Genomic DNA, 14,837 nt, shown 5'->3' with positions numbered 1-14,837 from the left:
GTGGCGAGACTACTTATGTCCATATCAGTAGTAGATAAGATCATGATCACTGACTTCTACAGTATCCAGTCCCAGGGCACAGTCTTGGTTTAGGAAGTTTTAGATTGGAAAAAATAAGCTTTAAGTCCAGATGAAATGATATTTCAAGGGCATCAAGCTTCAGTATTGTGACATTTCAGAGGGAAACACAATAGACAGGTAGGAAATAATATAAGTAGGAATATGATTTGAATGTTAAAAAGTGGGCGTATTAGGGGTGGGGGAAGAAAATCAATAGAGCATAGTATTTCAACATTTTATTTGGGGATATTGTTTCGATAAACGGATGCCAAGTATCGATCTTTTATTGTATACATCATTAATTTAGCTAATACACATTTTAACACAACTTGTGGTACTAGAATAATACAATCAATTGCTTATTCGGTCCACTAGATGGTGCTGATTTTTTTTCCTGGTGAGGTCAGCAACTAGCCTGGAAATCCAGATGCCCCGCCCCTAGCAAATTCTAATATGCACTGCCTGGGGATCTGGCCCCGACGAGGAGAGCCCGCTGAATCGCTATCGGACCAATCACATCAGTCTACCTGACAGAGGCGGGCTTTGGGCGGGCGTAACATGTGCTGCGCCGTAGGAGTCGAAAAGTAATTCAATTCATTCAATTCAATTCAATTTAGCTTTGGAAGAAACGCTAAGCCAACTACACTTATCTTTTTCCTTGAGAGAGGAACAGAAGACTGCCCTAGAAGACTTTGTTTCCAGGAAGGACGTTTTTGCCGGTTTGCCGACGGGATACAACACAAGCATAATATATCAGTTAGGCCCACTTTTCAGCTAACAAATGGGGCTTAGTGCAATGAATGTCACCTTGTTTTTGCTCTGATTGGCCATCGTGCTATCCAATTGCGTGCGGCAGCATTTGAAATGCCTCAGTTAGGCACCAGGCCCCTTGGGTAGGAAGGGTGTATCGGTGAGGGCCAGACTCAAAATCTTTCTAGCTTTGAGTCTGGATTTCCAGGCTAGTCAGCAACAGCATTTGGCAGGAACTTCGTCAAAACAAAGATGGAGGCACCGGAAAGAAAGAAACCAGAAATGCGCCGTCTGTGTTTGGATATGATGCATGCGATTTGCAAGCAGTGTCAAATGAGAATACTCCGGGAATACTACGAACATGAGGGCTAACCTCACCACCTTAAGTATCGTGATAATATCATACTGTCCTCTGGCGATGGCCACCCCTAGGGCGTGTCATTACAGTGAGACCCAGATGGTGTAACGCCAATGGGAATGTAGTATTTATCATAGAATGCGAGATGAAATCCATCGTGTGCTACATGCAACGTTAGTTGCTGAAGCAGTCCACTGTAAAGTGCCTTCACATAATCTGGAGCTGTCATAGAAACCACTCTCCTCAGCTGAATAAATTATGGCACACGGCCCGTAACCACTATATTTGGGGAAACAAAGACACACCAACATACCATGCTGTTGATAGCTAGCTTACTAGCTTTGTGCAGCTTTGGTTAGGTTGCACATTGATTGATGGGTGGATGTCATGATATTATTGGTTGAAATTGACAGGTACTATATAAGCACCCGTCATATTTTGTTTTACAGGAAGACAACATGACTGAGTTTTGATATAAGAATATAAAGAAATTGATTTTATTTAAAAAAAAAAAAAAAAATTGGCATACGTTCTTAAATAGATGCATAATATGTCTGGGGATGTGATCTTAAAGGGTTAAAAAGCCATTTTTCATTTTATCTCGACTTTAAAAAGACAGAAAAAAGATGAAAAAATTCACCAAATCAAATCAGACGGGGTCGTGAATTATGACCAGAGAGTTGCACCTACATCAAACTGTGTATTAAAGAGATTCTTAGACTGTACAAAACTGAGTGTTTGGCCCTATTACTTTCTTGTACAGATGATACAAGTTGATAAAAAATAGAAATAATTTGAACGAAAGAAACCGTTTTCTTACAAGGGTTGGAAAACTTGACAGTGGAGTGAAGCATCTAGCATCTGACTAATTCAAACTGTACTGTTCCAGAAGCACTGTGGGAAATATGCCATAAAAACATCAACATATGTAGACACACAGAACGGAAGAGACTTGAAACGTTTACAAGGTTTGTAGTCTTAATCAGGCGCCAATGTTTTCAGTAGTGATTGCGTGCTGTTGATGGATAGCCACAATTACGCCAAGCTACAAACACATGAAATCATCAACATCTGGATTACATGGTGTGCTACACATATGTACACATGCATGTACATGTGAACTTGTCCCGAAGCTTCCTTCCTTATGGAGCTACATAAATCTCTCCGTTCTGGCTTTAGGTGTCAGTGGTGACGACTTCTTTATCAAGTTGTTTGTGGATCCAAACTGTGGAGATTAACTCAAAGTAAAACACTCTATAGGCTGTGTATGTGTGTGCCCACATGGGTGTGCATGTGTAGCATCTTTAAACACATCAGACATACATTGGGTGACTCACAGGGGCTTTACCTTAAGTTGTAAACATACAGAACATAGTTGGCAGTCACATACAGTACAATTATGTGACTGTAAGTGCAAATCAGTGACTGAAGCATAACGATCTATGAAATGCTTGGTGGTTCTTGGTTTGTGGTTTCGCCATGATGTAACATTTACCGTATGCTATGAGTAAACACTTCCTGGTGATTCAATGGCTTTGACTTCCGCTGTTAACGTGTATGGTCAACACGCCAGGTTAGACACAAACTCCAACTGACTCATTAAGTAACCACTAAGACTTTATGGTACTCCAGAGGATCAGCACGCTTCACAGGAAGCAAAGCTCATTAAGTATGTGTACTTAACACTCTGTGGTTGCTGTGCAACACATACATGTCTACACTATATGTAAAAACAGCACATAGTAAAGTAAAAATATTGAGAGTTATCTAATCTAATATGTGTGATTACATTTGCAGAAATTGCACCTAGTATGAAAGGAATGGCTGGTATAGATGTAAATATTAAATATTTCCTGCAGCCATCTCTTTGAATTGCTTGTTATGTCAACTTAGGCAGGAGGTAACCACGTGTCAATGTAGACAACAGTTGGGTCATGAAAGTAACTGTCCAAATACTTCCTGAAGGATTCCACTTCAGGGCCTACCTAAGAACTCATGACATGATGTCAACCACAAACACGCTGACAGTTGCAGAGGTTACTACGATGTAAATCATTAGATGGTGGCACTAAAAGCGACAGCGGCGCAATTGCAGATGGGACATAAAAGGCCCCTACATCAAACATGTGGTGACAACATCAAGTATGTATGTTACACTGCCTGTACCGTCCATGTTGTATTGTGCTTTGCATACATGTAGCATTCATTTTTGAGGATGTACACAACCAACGCTCCAGTTGGAAGCAGAATAAACAAGGCAGCCATTATGCGCCCAAAATTGCATCGTTAAACCTAAAAATGTCAAACACAAAAACATTTCATTGACAACTACCTAACAGAGAAAAGCAGCGAATCCTGTCATCTGGAAAGCTTACACCGGAAAATGTTTGGCATTTCTGCTGGATCATTGGCTTTCACAAAACTAGAGGGGCAATGTGTTTCATTTTTTTTTTACCACTTTACTGGTACTCACTTGAAGACAGACATAATGTTGAGTCATGGTTTCAGTGTAGTGGTACATGTCCTATATATTTTAGATTATTTAAAGGGTTTTCATCATTGTGTTTTCACATCCGTAGGACCTTTAATGGGATAGGTGCTGGAAACGAAATTCAGCCAAATTACAATAGATATGGATCTGCAGACTAAAATCAGGTTTTAATCTTTACAATCTGTGATACAAGGATGACTTATTTTGAAGGTACGGTTAACCCCATAATCAAAAATACATATTTTTACTCTTGTCTGTAGTGCTAGTTATCACTCTAGATTGTTTTGGTGTGAATCGTGTTGGCGATATTGGCCATAGAGATGTCTGCCTCCTTTCTGATATAATGGAACAAGATAGCACTCAGCTTGTGGTGCTCAGAGTGCCAATAAATAAATAAATATAAATACATTTGAAAAACTCCCTCTCTCAGTAAAGAGCTGAATGACCCACTGCCTCCAGCTTTATCTGGTCTGACCTCGACTTCGGTGTTCCTCAATCTATGAAACTGAATTAATTTTGTTCTCTACAACAGCAGTACTTCAAATCTAGCTATGGTCTTTCATGAGGAGCCACAGGGCTTTATCCTTGGCCCATTTCGACTGTTGAATATGGTCATACATAAAAGACAAAAGAAGATTAATTCCAATAGATAATTCACAGAAGCATGCATAGCTGCAGTGGATATTATAAAATGTCTACCTCTCAAAGTCAAAAGCCACTTTAACAATGCCTCATTTGGGCAGGAAATTCATGCTGTTATGCCACCTCACCATTCTGTATAAAAAGTACAAAAGCGGAATTGTTGTCTCGCCTCTGAACTGGCAACAGAGGTAGTAACAGCGCCACAACAATGTTTGCGTAAAGGGGACAGCTGGTAGGATGGCATCATGGGCGGCACAGCTGTGTGCGACACACCAAGGGAGATTTAAAAAATAGCTGATAGCAGTTAGTGGCTAACTCAAAGAAGAACAACAGCAGCTGAAAATGTCCACAAATCGAGAAAACAATGAGGTCCGGGAGTTCCAGAACTAGATGGCACTCATCTCATGGTGCTCTAAGCCCATTTGAAATACTCAACAGCAATGTCTCTTTCCAGAAATCATGACCTGGTTACTCAAGATAATCCACAGACCTTATTGTGAGCAGTTTCATGTAGGAACTGTTCTATCTACTGAACTACCCCCACCAATCATATCACCGCACAGAAGAGCGTGCATCTACTGCTAGCTCACCAAACACCACTGAGCTACCTAACATTACAGCTCAGCAGAGGAGGAATTCATTAATGTTGTAATTCCGTAGAAAGAAAATCGTTCCTACATGAAACCTCTCACAACAAGGTCTGTGGAATATCTTGAGTATCCTGGTTATGATTCCTGTAAAGAGACATAGTAGCTGTTGGGTTTTTTAAATATAGTTTTTTGGCGCTATGAGCACCACAAGCTGAGTGTCATCTAGTTCTGTTATGTTTGATGGATTTTTCATTGAACTGTCCCTTTAAATATAACCAGCTCTAGTTTTTGAAAGGTTCAGAAGGAAGAAATACCTCAACAGAAAAACACAGAGCTGTGATATTGACCAGTTCAGTTTCTTTTCAACACTTTGCACTTCGAATGTGAAAAATGTTCCTGCTATTAATAGTGGTAGCGTATTTGGTGGTGTTAGTACAAGTAGTTGTAGTAAGAGGTGTCTGGCATGGTTTAAGACAAAGCCACGTCAGCTGTGATTTACTCTCTGGCGTGTAGTTTTATTGGCTTGCAGCCCCAGAAAGAGTTAGGAAACACACACACACACACACACACACACACATACAGAGTAAAAAGCCCCAACTCTACAGGAACTGCTCCAGCCCAGACAGGGGCTGAATTGTTTTGTTTCCATAGTGACCTGGCAGCACACAGCTGACTGCGGCAGGAATACACACAGACAGACGTGCACTCCCTCACACACACACACACACACACACACACACACACACACACACAGAAGACAAAGACACACACACATTACAGTGAACGCACTGATGGATGGACAGAGGGACACACAAAGGGAGGAGAGATATGGGGGAGGGAGAACAGGAAGGGAGAGAAGGTAAGGCAGAGGAGAGGAAAAGAGGAGAAGTGAAATAGGAGGAGGCTGGTAAAAAAAGAAGTGAAAGGCAGATAAGCAGCAAATGCAAAATAGAGAGGGAAAATGTGTGTGGGCGGGATTAACTCAATCAAAACACATTCACCAATTTCACTACATAACCTTTATCCCTGCCTCAGCAAAGGATCGTCTTTCCTAACTCATGTTGTTCATTGTTCCCGACTACACAGGCTTTACCCCGGTCCCTATCAAACCTTATGAACCCTCCACTCAGACCGAATAATCTCATCAGTCACACAGGCAGAAACATGACACCATAAGATGGGGTGGAACTTCATACTTTTTTCTTTTTTTTCCAGCAGCAGCGTAGGTGGAGAAAAACTTTAAACTTTTAGAGTACAAGCTGGCCAGCTCCCTCCCCCTCTCTGCCACTTGGTTTCTCCTTCTGTGTGTCTCTCTCTCACTCTGTCTTCACATGAAAGTGATAGATCTGGGGCTTTATGACCTCTTTATAGACACAAAGGCTGCATTGAGATCAGGGGAGAAAGAGGGAGAGAACCAGCCCGCCACTCATCACAACACCCTTTCTTCAGCCCTGCACTTCCTCTCTTTATCCCCCCCACCTCTCTTGCTTTCACATTTTTTTTTTACTTTCTCCCTCTCTAACTTGCACCCCCCCCCTTACACTAATGTACACCAGCCAATCACATCGCTGGACGCTGCTAACCACTGGGCCACCTGGGGTAATGATTGGTCAGTTTGCTGTAGACCAATGGTGGCGCGGTAAATAGACACGAAGGCAATTTCACCCACCCAGCTTGGCTGATTTGGGATGTGTGGACCCCTCAGCAGCCCATCTTTACATGCACACACACCCACGCTGCAGTGGTGGGAGCTAATTCCACTCATACGACAGTCACTGACATCAATGAGCAACTGCTGCCTGATTGTTACCATATGGTTTTACCAGCTTTTCTGTGTGTGTGTGTGTGTGTGTGTGTGTGTATGTGTGTGTGTGTGTGTGTGTGTTTGCATCTTCAGTATTCCTCAAGGAGCAACATTTCAACACAGCTCCACTGACTTAACAATGTGGGAATGGGAGAGATGGGAATCCCCTTATTTCTGCTAGGGCTGCAATTTATGTTTCAACACAGTGTTGGTACATAGTAACAGAGGCTAATCTGATAAGTAAATCAGAAGCTGCCTTTCTGCATCAACGTGTCAGTCTTTCATATACTGTCAAAAAACATATAATTTGAAGTATTTAGCTACAATATGTGCTACTTACGATGGGTGAGCAGGCCGTGCATTTGTCAAAGGCCAGGCTTGCAGGCAGGACGTTGTCGAACCTCGAAAGAAAGCCTCGGATCTATGGGAGAGAGACCAAAACATCAAAAACTGACACAAAACTGAGGCGCAAAATTGCATAACAGCACTCAAAGGGGGAACGCTCCTTTCAAAACCACATTCAAATCACTCATGAATGCTAAAAACTTAAATTATGTGAACACAAAAAAGGTCCTTAACCAGAGAAAGATGACAGGGAGAGAAATACACAGTATATGTTCACGAAAAGCACCTATTGAACAGCAAGTATTCAGTTTGAGAGAAGATCGTACCCTTGAAACATTTTTTCTTTGTAAGCAAAAGTAATGAATAAGTAGTGAAGTAGTAAACATTAAATGTGAGGCTTGAAAATTTGGAAGCAGTTTGACTTTATGTCTTCTACATTTTAAAAATCATGCAGAAAGCGCCCTCTGGTGTCAGATGTGCTACAGTATTTTCCAGTGAAACATTTTCACATTGCACATCTCTCACTGCTGAAAGCTTTCACTCCTATTCATGGCTTCATTCATTATGGCTAATTACCTTGATTACTGTCTAGAGAACCCTCCACACATGTACGCACACACACCAACAACTCTTTGGCGAAACACCACCCGTCACCAATATATTCCTTTCATCGCTCCCCCTCCTCCTCTCTTACACCCACATCATCCTGGTTTTTTTTTTTTGATAAAAGCTTCGCCCATTATGTTTTCTGGTGACGCACGTAGTCCAAACCATGAAATTTCTTCCTGGCTGTAATTATCTGATGATAGAACTGACAAATATTTTGAACACTTGCGGATAAAGTACTGCATAATGCACATCACGTGGACAGGGGCGGAAATTAAAAGCTTTCGTGTCTTGGCTGAGATATTTGGGTGCATTGGCTCCATGATGACTTCATGCACCCCTATTTTAATTACGCTTCATGGCTCCAAGTTGGCACTAGCACAGCCTGTGTGGTAACCTACAGTTATCTGGTTATGGTGTACTAACTCTGCAACTCAGCTGGAGGCTCGTTTCATTTTGCTATTTGTCTCTGTTTTTTCCATGTCCTTTATATCTTCTCATCTGTGTGCTGATTGTTTCAACTAAAATGGCACATTCAAGGATGTTTAAAAGACTGAAAGATTAAAGGCAGTCGAGGCTGTACTTATTTATCACAAAGGTAAGAGGACGCCTGGCAGAGCAAACATGTTCAGTAGGCGATATAACAAATGGAGGGGTGAGAGGATGAGTAAATCAGACCAATGGCTGAGTGTGGGCAAGTGAGGTGGACTTAAAAAGACTAGTAGCTCTAAAACTGCACAGCCTTTACAGACAGTATATACTGAGTTAAGAAATCCAGGTATGTATGTAATGTGTAAATAAAATGTGCTTCCAGCTGTAATTATTCAACCAGTCCCAAAATAAAAAAAAAAATACAAAGCAACAAACCTGAACATGCTCAGTGCTGGAGAATGTGTGGTAACATGTCTGCTGGTCATTTTCATATTTTTGGGAGTGTCCTAAAGTTTCTTCTTACTTGGTAGATGTGGTTATAGAGATCACATCAATAATGAGCTCAGAGCTGGATTTTAACTTCAGTGTAATGTATTTGGGACATGTGCCAGCTAGGCTAATAAAGCAGGACATATATTTATTACAAATACTATGAGCAGGTTGTAAAAAAGCAATAACCAGGAAATGACTGAGTAAAGAGTCTCCAACAACCTCTGAATGGATAGAAACAGCTAAGGAAATTTATGTTACGGAAAAACTAACTTTTTCTCTGAGACTAAAAATGTGAAAAATATTGGGGGAAAAATGGAAATTTTATTTGACTTTGAAGTGATCTTTTATTTATGTTTATTTTGTTTGGTGAATTTTGTTTTATCCCCCTCTGTATTAAGACATACAGAGTGGACGATATGAGCTATCGTCCACTCTGTATGTCTTAATACAGAGTGGACGATAGCTCATGAATGAGTGAAGGAATTCTCCCTCCTTAAAATACCCCGGATTTCCAGAAATCAAAGTCATGGATCATAGGGACCTTTGTGATCTTAAAGTATGATCATCGACATGAAGGACTCATTATCCTTGATACTACAAAGTAACCTTGCTTCTTCTCACTGTTGTCCTTAATTTTGCAGCTAAGTATAAAGAAGAAAATGATAGTTGAGGCACTGTATGTCAGACTTGTGACATTTAAAAGCAAAATCACCTGTGTGTAAATTCAAACAACCTAGTTATAACAAGTTATTACTAAGTTGTAATTTATGCATTATTAAATAAAAAGCAGCTGTACCATGGCGATAAGTTACAACATTACTCTAAGTAACAACTGAATAGTTGCACATTCTCCACGGATAGGTGTAAATAATTAAATGTCACAGGATTAAACTCACCGACCACAGTAACCATGACCTTGGATCTCTAAAGCCACTATGACTTCATGTCCTACATATTAGTTAGGTTATGCCCCAAGCAGTCGTGGTGCAACAAATTTCAGTAGTTGTTTTAATTACAAACTAACTACTAGTTACTAAAAGTCTCTAGTGCAGTGGTTTTCAAACTTTTGTACCCAAGGGACACCAAAGGGCAAGCCAAAATCTCAAGGCACACCTGTATTTACATCTGTGCACAACAGCCTCTATATGTGTTATCACTCTTGTCACAACAAAAAGGGTTTTTTTTATTAACTAATATCAAATAACATTTGACAACCAGCTATTACTCATGAAATATTTTTAAAAATGATTTAAGAGTTTATTTTAAACTTTTAAGATTACATCAAAGCACCAATAACACATCCATTTAAAAGGGAAATAATGTTAAATAATGTGATATGTCACACACTATTAATTCCCTCACACGAATGGTGACAAATAGGTTCCCCATGAAGGTTTTCTAAATGAAATGAAATGAAATTACATTTTTTAAAGTAGAGTTTGCCTCTTTATTAGGAAATGGGTGCCCACAACATACTGATACAGTCAATCAAAAATGAATTCATAACATTTTGTACAGGCTCAGTTGAATATTGCAATAATGTTATGTGGTAATCACAAAATCTCACGACACATCTGGATTTGCGTCTCGGCACACCATTTGAGAGCCACTGCTCTAGCGTTCTCTTGTCACTCAAACACAAAGCTAGTACAACCCAGTGCAGATTTCAAAAGCACTGCAATGCTGCCATACTGATTGAGAGCACTGAAAAACACCTATTACTGTCACTGTTAAATGTATCGTCTGAGCATCTGACAACGAGCATTTATAGCTCTGAAATAAGAATACTGAATGTGTGCCTGTCTGGTGGCATCTGGAAATTCCTTGACATTCGCTCAAATAATAATCGTCATAAATGTCTTAACAATCTATAATTTTGTTGTCCTGATTTTTTCGTCTTTTGTGCATGACTGCTTTTATATATCTGTCTGCCCTGTTGTCTTTTTTATTGTTTTGCCCATTAAAATTTTTTTTCGATGGAGATTTTACTTATCCGAACTGGGGATGTTAGGATAGAGGGTTATGTCCACTGCACACCTTTGAGGCAAACGGCTCTAAGGCTCTGGAACAGTTGAGTCAGTGATCTCTTTTAACCCCTTGAAACCTTAGCAAATTGGTTTAATTTATTTGTCGGGAAAAAAACGTGGAAAAAGGCAATGACCAAGTTGGCAAGAAGTGACTCAAAAATTGCAAGAAATTAGTAAATGATGACAAGAACGTGACTGAAAACAAGTTCTTAAAAAGGGGCAGGTTATTAAAAAAAATGACCAAAAAATAAATAAAAAGAAATCCAGAAAACAATATCTTTACTTCTTATAATTTTATAGAAAAAAAATTATAGTTATTTTTCCAGTAATTTTCTTGTTTTTTTTTTTCTTTTTTAAGTTTTTACTAATTTCTTGCCAATTTTATAGCAATGTATTCAGTTGCTCATTGCCTTTTCGCCATGTTTTGGGGGGAAAAAATAAACTAATTTATTCAGGTTTTAAAGGGTCAAAAACAAAAAAAAATTCCCTAAAACTAAAGATTTCTTTCAATTTGTGGAACAGTTCTTGCCAAGGTGCTCATTGCCTTTTCCCCTGTGTTTTCAAAAGAAATCAAATCAATTTGCTCAGATTTGAAAGGTTTAAGGCATTTGAACGAAGCACAGGAAAAGTGATGTTGATCCAGGCTTCAAAGGGTTAATTCCCTTTTTAAAACTTTTATCGGAGAGGCTTTCCTGATTTTACTTGAGGTTTAAGTTAATTTAGACTGTCTTTGATTTCCTCAGTTTTCATATACTAAGTTGTTGTTTTCATGTCTTGGTTGTTTTTATTATTGACATGTTAAGCACTTTTTTACTTTGTAACTGTTTTATTATGAACATGTGATTTGTCATATAGGCTATATGAATAAAAATTACTCAATTTGACTTGAGTTAGGGACAAGTATGTTGGCAGCTGTGGCACAGAAAGTAGGACAGGTTGTCAACTTATCGGATGATCAAATGATGATCCCTGGCTCCTTCATTCTGCGTGTCTAAGTATCCTCGGTCAAGATAAATTCTGCCCATATTTTGAGTGTGTGTGAATATTTAAACTGATGCAAGTGGCACTTTGTATGGCAGCCACCAGTGTGTGAAGGAAGGGGTAAATTTGAGATGTAGTGTAAAAATGCTTTGAGTGGTCGGACAACTACTGTAGAAAGGCGCTACATAAATACAAGTCCATGCACCATCCATTTTATCAGCTAATTTTAACACAGCAAAACAGCATAATGTAGATTGATTGCTCTGTCCTGGGCTCAGACACACAAATCTACCCTGAAACAACCACAAAGCTTTCTATGGCTTTTAGAGATGTTTAGAGAAAACAGTGCTTTGTGAGTTTTGGGGATGGAGCTTGAAAAGTGTCAGGAGTACACAACAGTTGTCAGGATCAAGATCTAAAGGTACATTTACAAAAGAAAAAGGGTGACAGCTATCAAAAATGTCTCCCAAAAATCCTGTATTTGCACGCTCTTATTCAGACACTTGTTCATAAAACATATTTCATGTACTTTCTGTAAACCACCACAGGTTGTCACTGTGGCACCACAGAAAAGACGCCTGCAGCTCCAAACTACTGATCTGCAGTGTGATGTATCAGCAGTAGACAGCTGGAGGAGAGGCAGAACTGGACACACTCGCACGCACACAGACATTGAGGCATTAACACCCTCTTGCCTATTATCTGCCCTGCATTTCTCTGGTCATTATTATCATATTCTCTCGCCTTCACCCCCTCTCTGTCTCTGTCCCTATACAAACACACACACACATACAACAACACATTTGCATGCCACTTTTCTCCGAATTACTTGGTTGAAATACCACGAGCGGCGGAGGTGTCGAGCAAATGGCAGAAATTCAGATTCTCAGGGTGATGAATACTGATGATGATGCAAATGGAGGTGGTGAGATACTTGAGGATGTGATAACAGTCAGTAAGCAAAAGGGCACAGCTTGGAGAGCTGCAGATTATCTACTCTTCGTCTGTTTGTTGAGCCCTTGGTCCAGAGTGTATAATCATTATTTGAATTATAATGCTTTGAAAAGGTTTTGTGAACAAAGCAGCATTCCTGTAAATATATTAATCTGAATACAGACTTTTTCAAACTGATGTTGTACCATTTATCAATGCTTTTGATAGGGCTTAAATATTATGATTTTTTGTGTGTGTTTGTGGTCCTTGGTAAACACTGGAAAATGAGCGTCACGCCTCTGATGTCACACTGCTATTCACACTAATGTTGATTTTTTTTCTTTAGTCAAAACAAACTAAGATTAGTGAAAGAAACGTGCAGGCCAATTAACCTTTAAATGAGTCACTTAATTTATAAATCCAATCTCATCTCCATCCAGAGTTTTGCAGAAAGGATTTATAAAAATAGACGCACACAGCAGCCATTCACAATACTGTCTATAGCCTTTATCTCTCTACAAAAATAAATAGAGTTACACGCAAAAACCTCAGCCAAAGGTCAGTCCACGAAAAATGGCTAACAAAGGGCACACACAGGAATGAACTTCCCTTTCTTCTCCACAGTCCCTCAGGAAGTATTAACGAGCCAACTCACTGACTATCACTACATATCATGTTTATTGAGATCTGAGACTTCCCACAGTAAAAATATGAATAACCACTGCTTCCAGCTTTATCTGGTCTGACCTCAACTCCAGCGCTCCTTGACCTATGAAATTGAATTTACTGTGTTCACCCACAACAGCAGCACTTCATATCTAGTTATGGGCTGTCATGGTGAGCCACAGGGCTTTATCCTTGGCCCATTTCTACTGTTGTTGTTCAATCATAAAATAAGAATAAGATTCATTATAACAGATAATACACAGAAACATGCATAGCTACAGTTCAAATCATAAAATGTCTTCCTGTTTTTGGTCAGACAATGCGAAAAGCTCTATTTTCAGAGCCACTTTTTTTTTTACATACCACATCACTAACTTTGTGTTAATATGCTTTAATTTGCCCTTTCAACTGGTGAGTACAACAGACAATCAGAATGTGGCATTGAGTGGCATTACTGGGGTTCACTTAGGCTTGTTTTAATTTTGCTAATAATAATGAGTCTGAAGTGTTAACTGTCCGTAACTTTGACCGTGTAAAAATAACCACAGATGGAACTTCGGACAACGAACAAAGCAGTGGAGAAAACAACAAGACATGCTGTGACTGTGGAAAATGAAGGTCTAAGGTGCCTATCAACAGTAACTGAAGGATGTTAATGCTATAGATGAAGTGGGCCCCAAGACAGGACAGAGCACATTTACAACCCACCTCAACAGAGGGGAAAACAGTTCAAATGTTGGTTGTTCAAAACAACCAAATTTAGGACAATTTATAATATTTAAAGGTTTGTAACATCAGAAATGATGTTTATGCTCAAGAGCTTGACTCATGTTGACAAAAAGCAATAAAAAGACTGATAAATAAAATTAGATCAAATGTTTGTGGCAATTAAAACTTCACAAATTCAAATTTAAGCCTGTTTAATAACCTTTAAGGCCTAAAAAAAGTTGAGTATCAGACATTTTAAGGTTTTTTTTTGAAGGACTGGCAGACGCCCTGCTAGCTACAGAGATTTTTTTGGTGTTTCAGCCTCGGTTGCATCGGACACGGTGAATACAGGTGTTTCAGTTCTTTGAACATTAGAGCATGTAAACCTAAAATACAAGTATGAAATCAGAAAAGAGGATAAAAGGTCCCCTTTAAGCTGATGGCCTCTCACTGAAAAGTCTGTCTTGGCCCTGGAGCAAGTATTCAAAGCCTTTTTTATGTATATGCAGCAATACCACTCTGTAAAAGACCCCTTTGTTTCAAGTAAAAGAATGGAGTCATGGAGTAGATGTGTAAAGTCATACACTTTGTTCACAAGTACTTTTATAAGTACCGTGTTTGAGTGAATGTACTCATTGTACTTCAATTACATTTTCAGTGGTGTTGTATTGAGCACATTTGATGCTGAGGTAATATTCTGTTCACATGAGGTAGACAAAATATCGGGGATAAATTCAAACACAACGCGGTCTAAGAAAGCATCACTGCTGAGTGCAGCTTCGAATGCACCACAGAAGTTGCCACACAAACAACTGAGGTCTTGCAGGTTTTGTTCTGTTTATTCAGCGTACATAACACCAAAGTAACAAAAGCTGACCTCTATATTTTTGCACAGCATAAGTAAAACAATATACAGCATACATACTGTTCATACCATCCCAACGCTGAAAGC

The 14,837-nt window shown here is 39.4% G+C and overlaps 1 protein-coding gene across 1 annotated transcript in view; it reads right to left on the bottom strand.

Annotated features, from left to right (window-relative positions):
* atg7 (ATG7 autophagy related 7 homolog (S. cerevisiae)) overlaps positions 1 to 14,837 on the bottom strand; it is a 119,343-nt gene that overhangs the window by 52,914 nt on the left and 51,592 nt on the right. Inside the window, exon 17 of the mRNA XM_049588974.1 lies at positions 7,036 to 7,116. Coding sequence (XP_049444931.1) covers positions 7,036 to 7,116 — 81 coding nt within the window. The remainder of the gene's footprint in view (positions 1 to 7,035; positions 7,117 to 14,837) is intronic.

This window comes from Epinephelus fuscoguttatus, linkage group LG1, assembly GCF_011397635.1.
Source record: "Epinephelus fuscoguttatus linkage group LG1, E.fuscoguttatus.final_Chr_v1".
NCBI classification, from domain to species: domain Eukaryota; kingdom Metazoa; phylum Chordata; class Actinopteri; order Perciformes; family Serranidae; genus Epinephelus; species Epinephelus fuscoguttatus.
The sequence above is the reverse complement of the archived record's forward strand: the minus strand, read 5'-3'. Positions and strand labels throughout refer to the sequence as shown.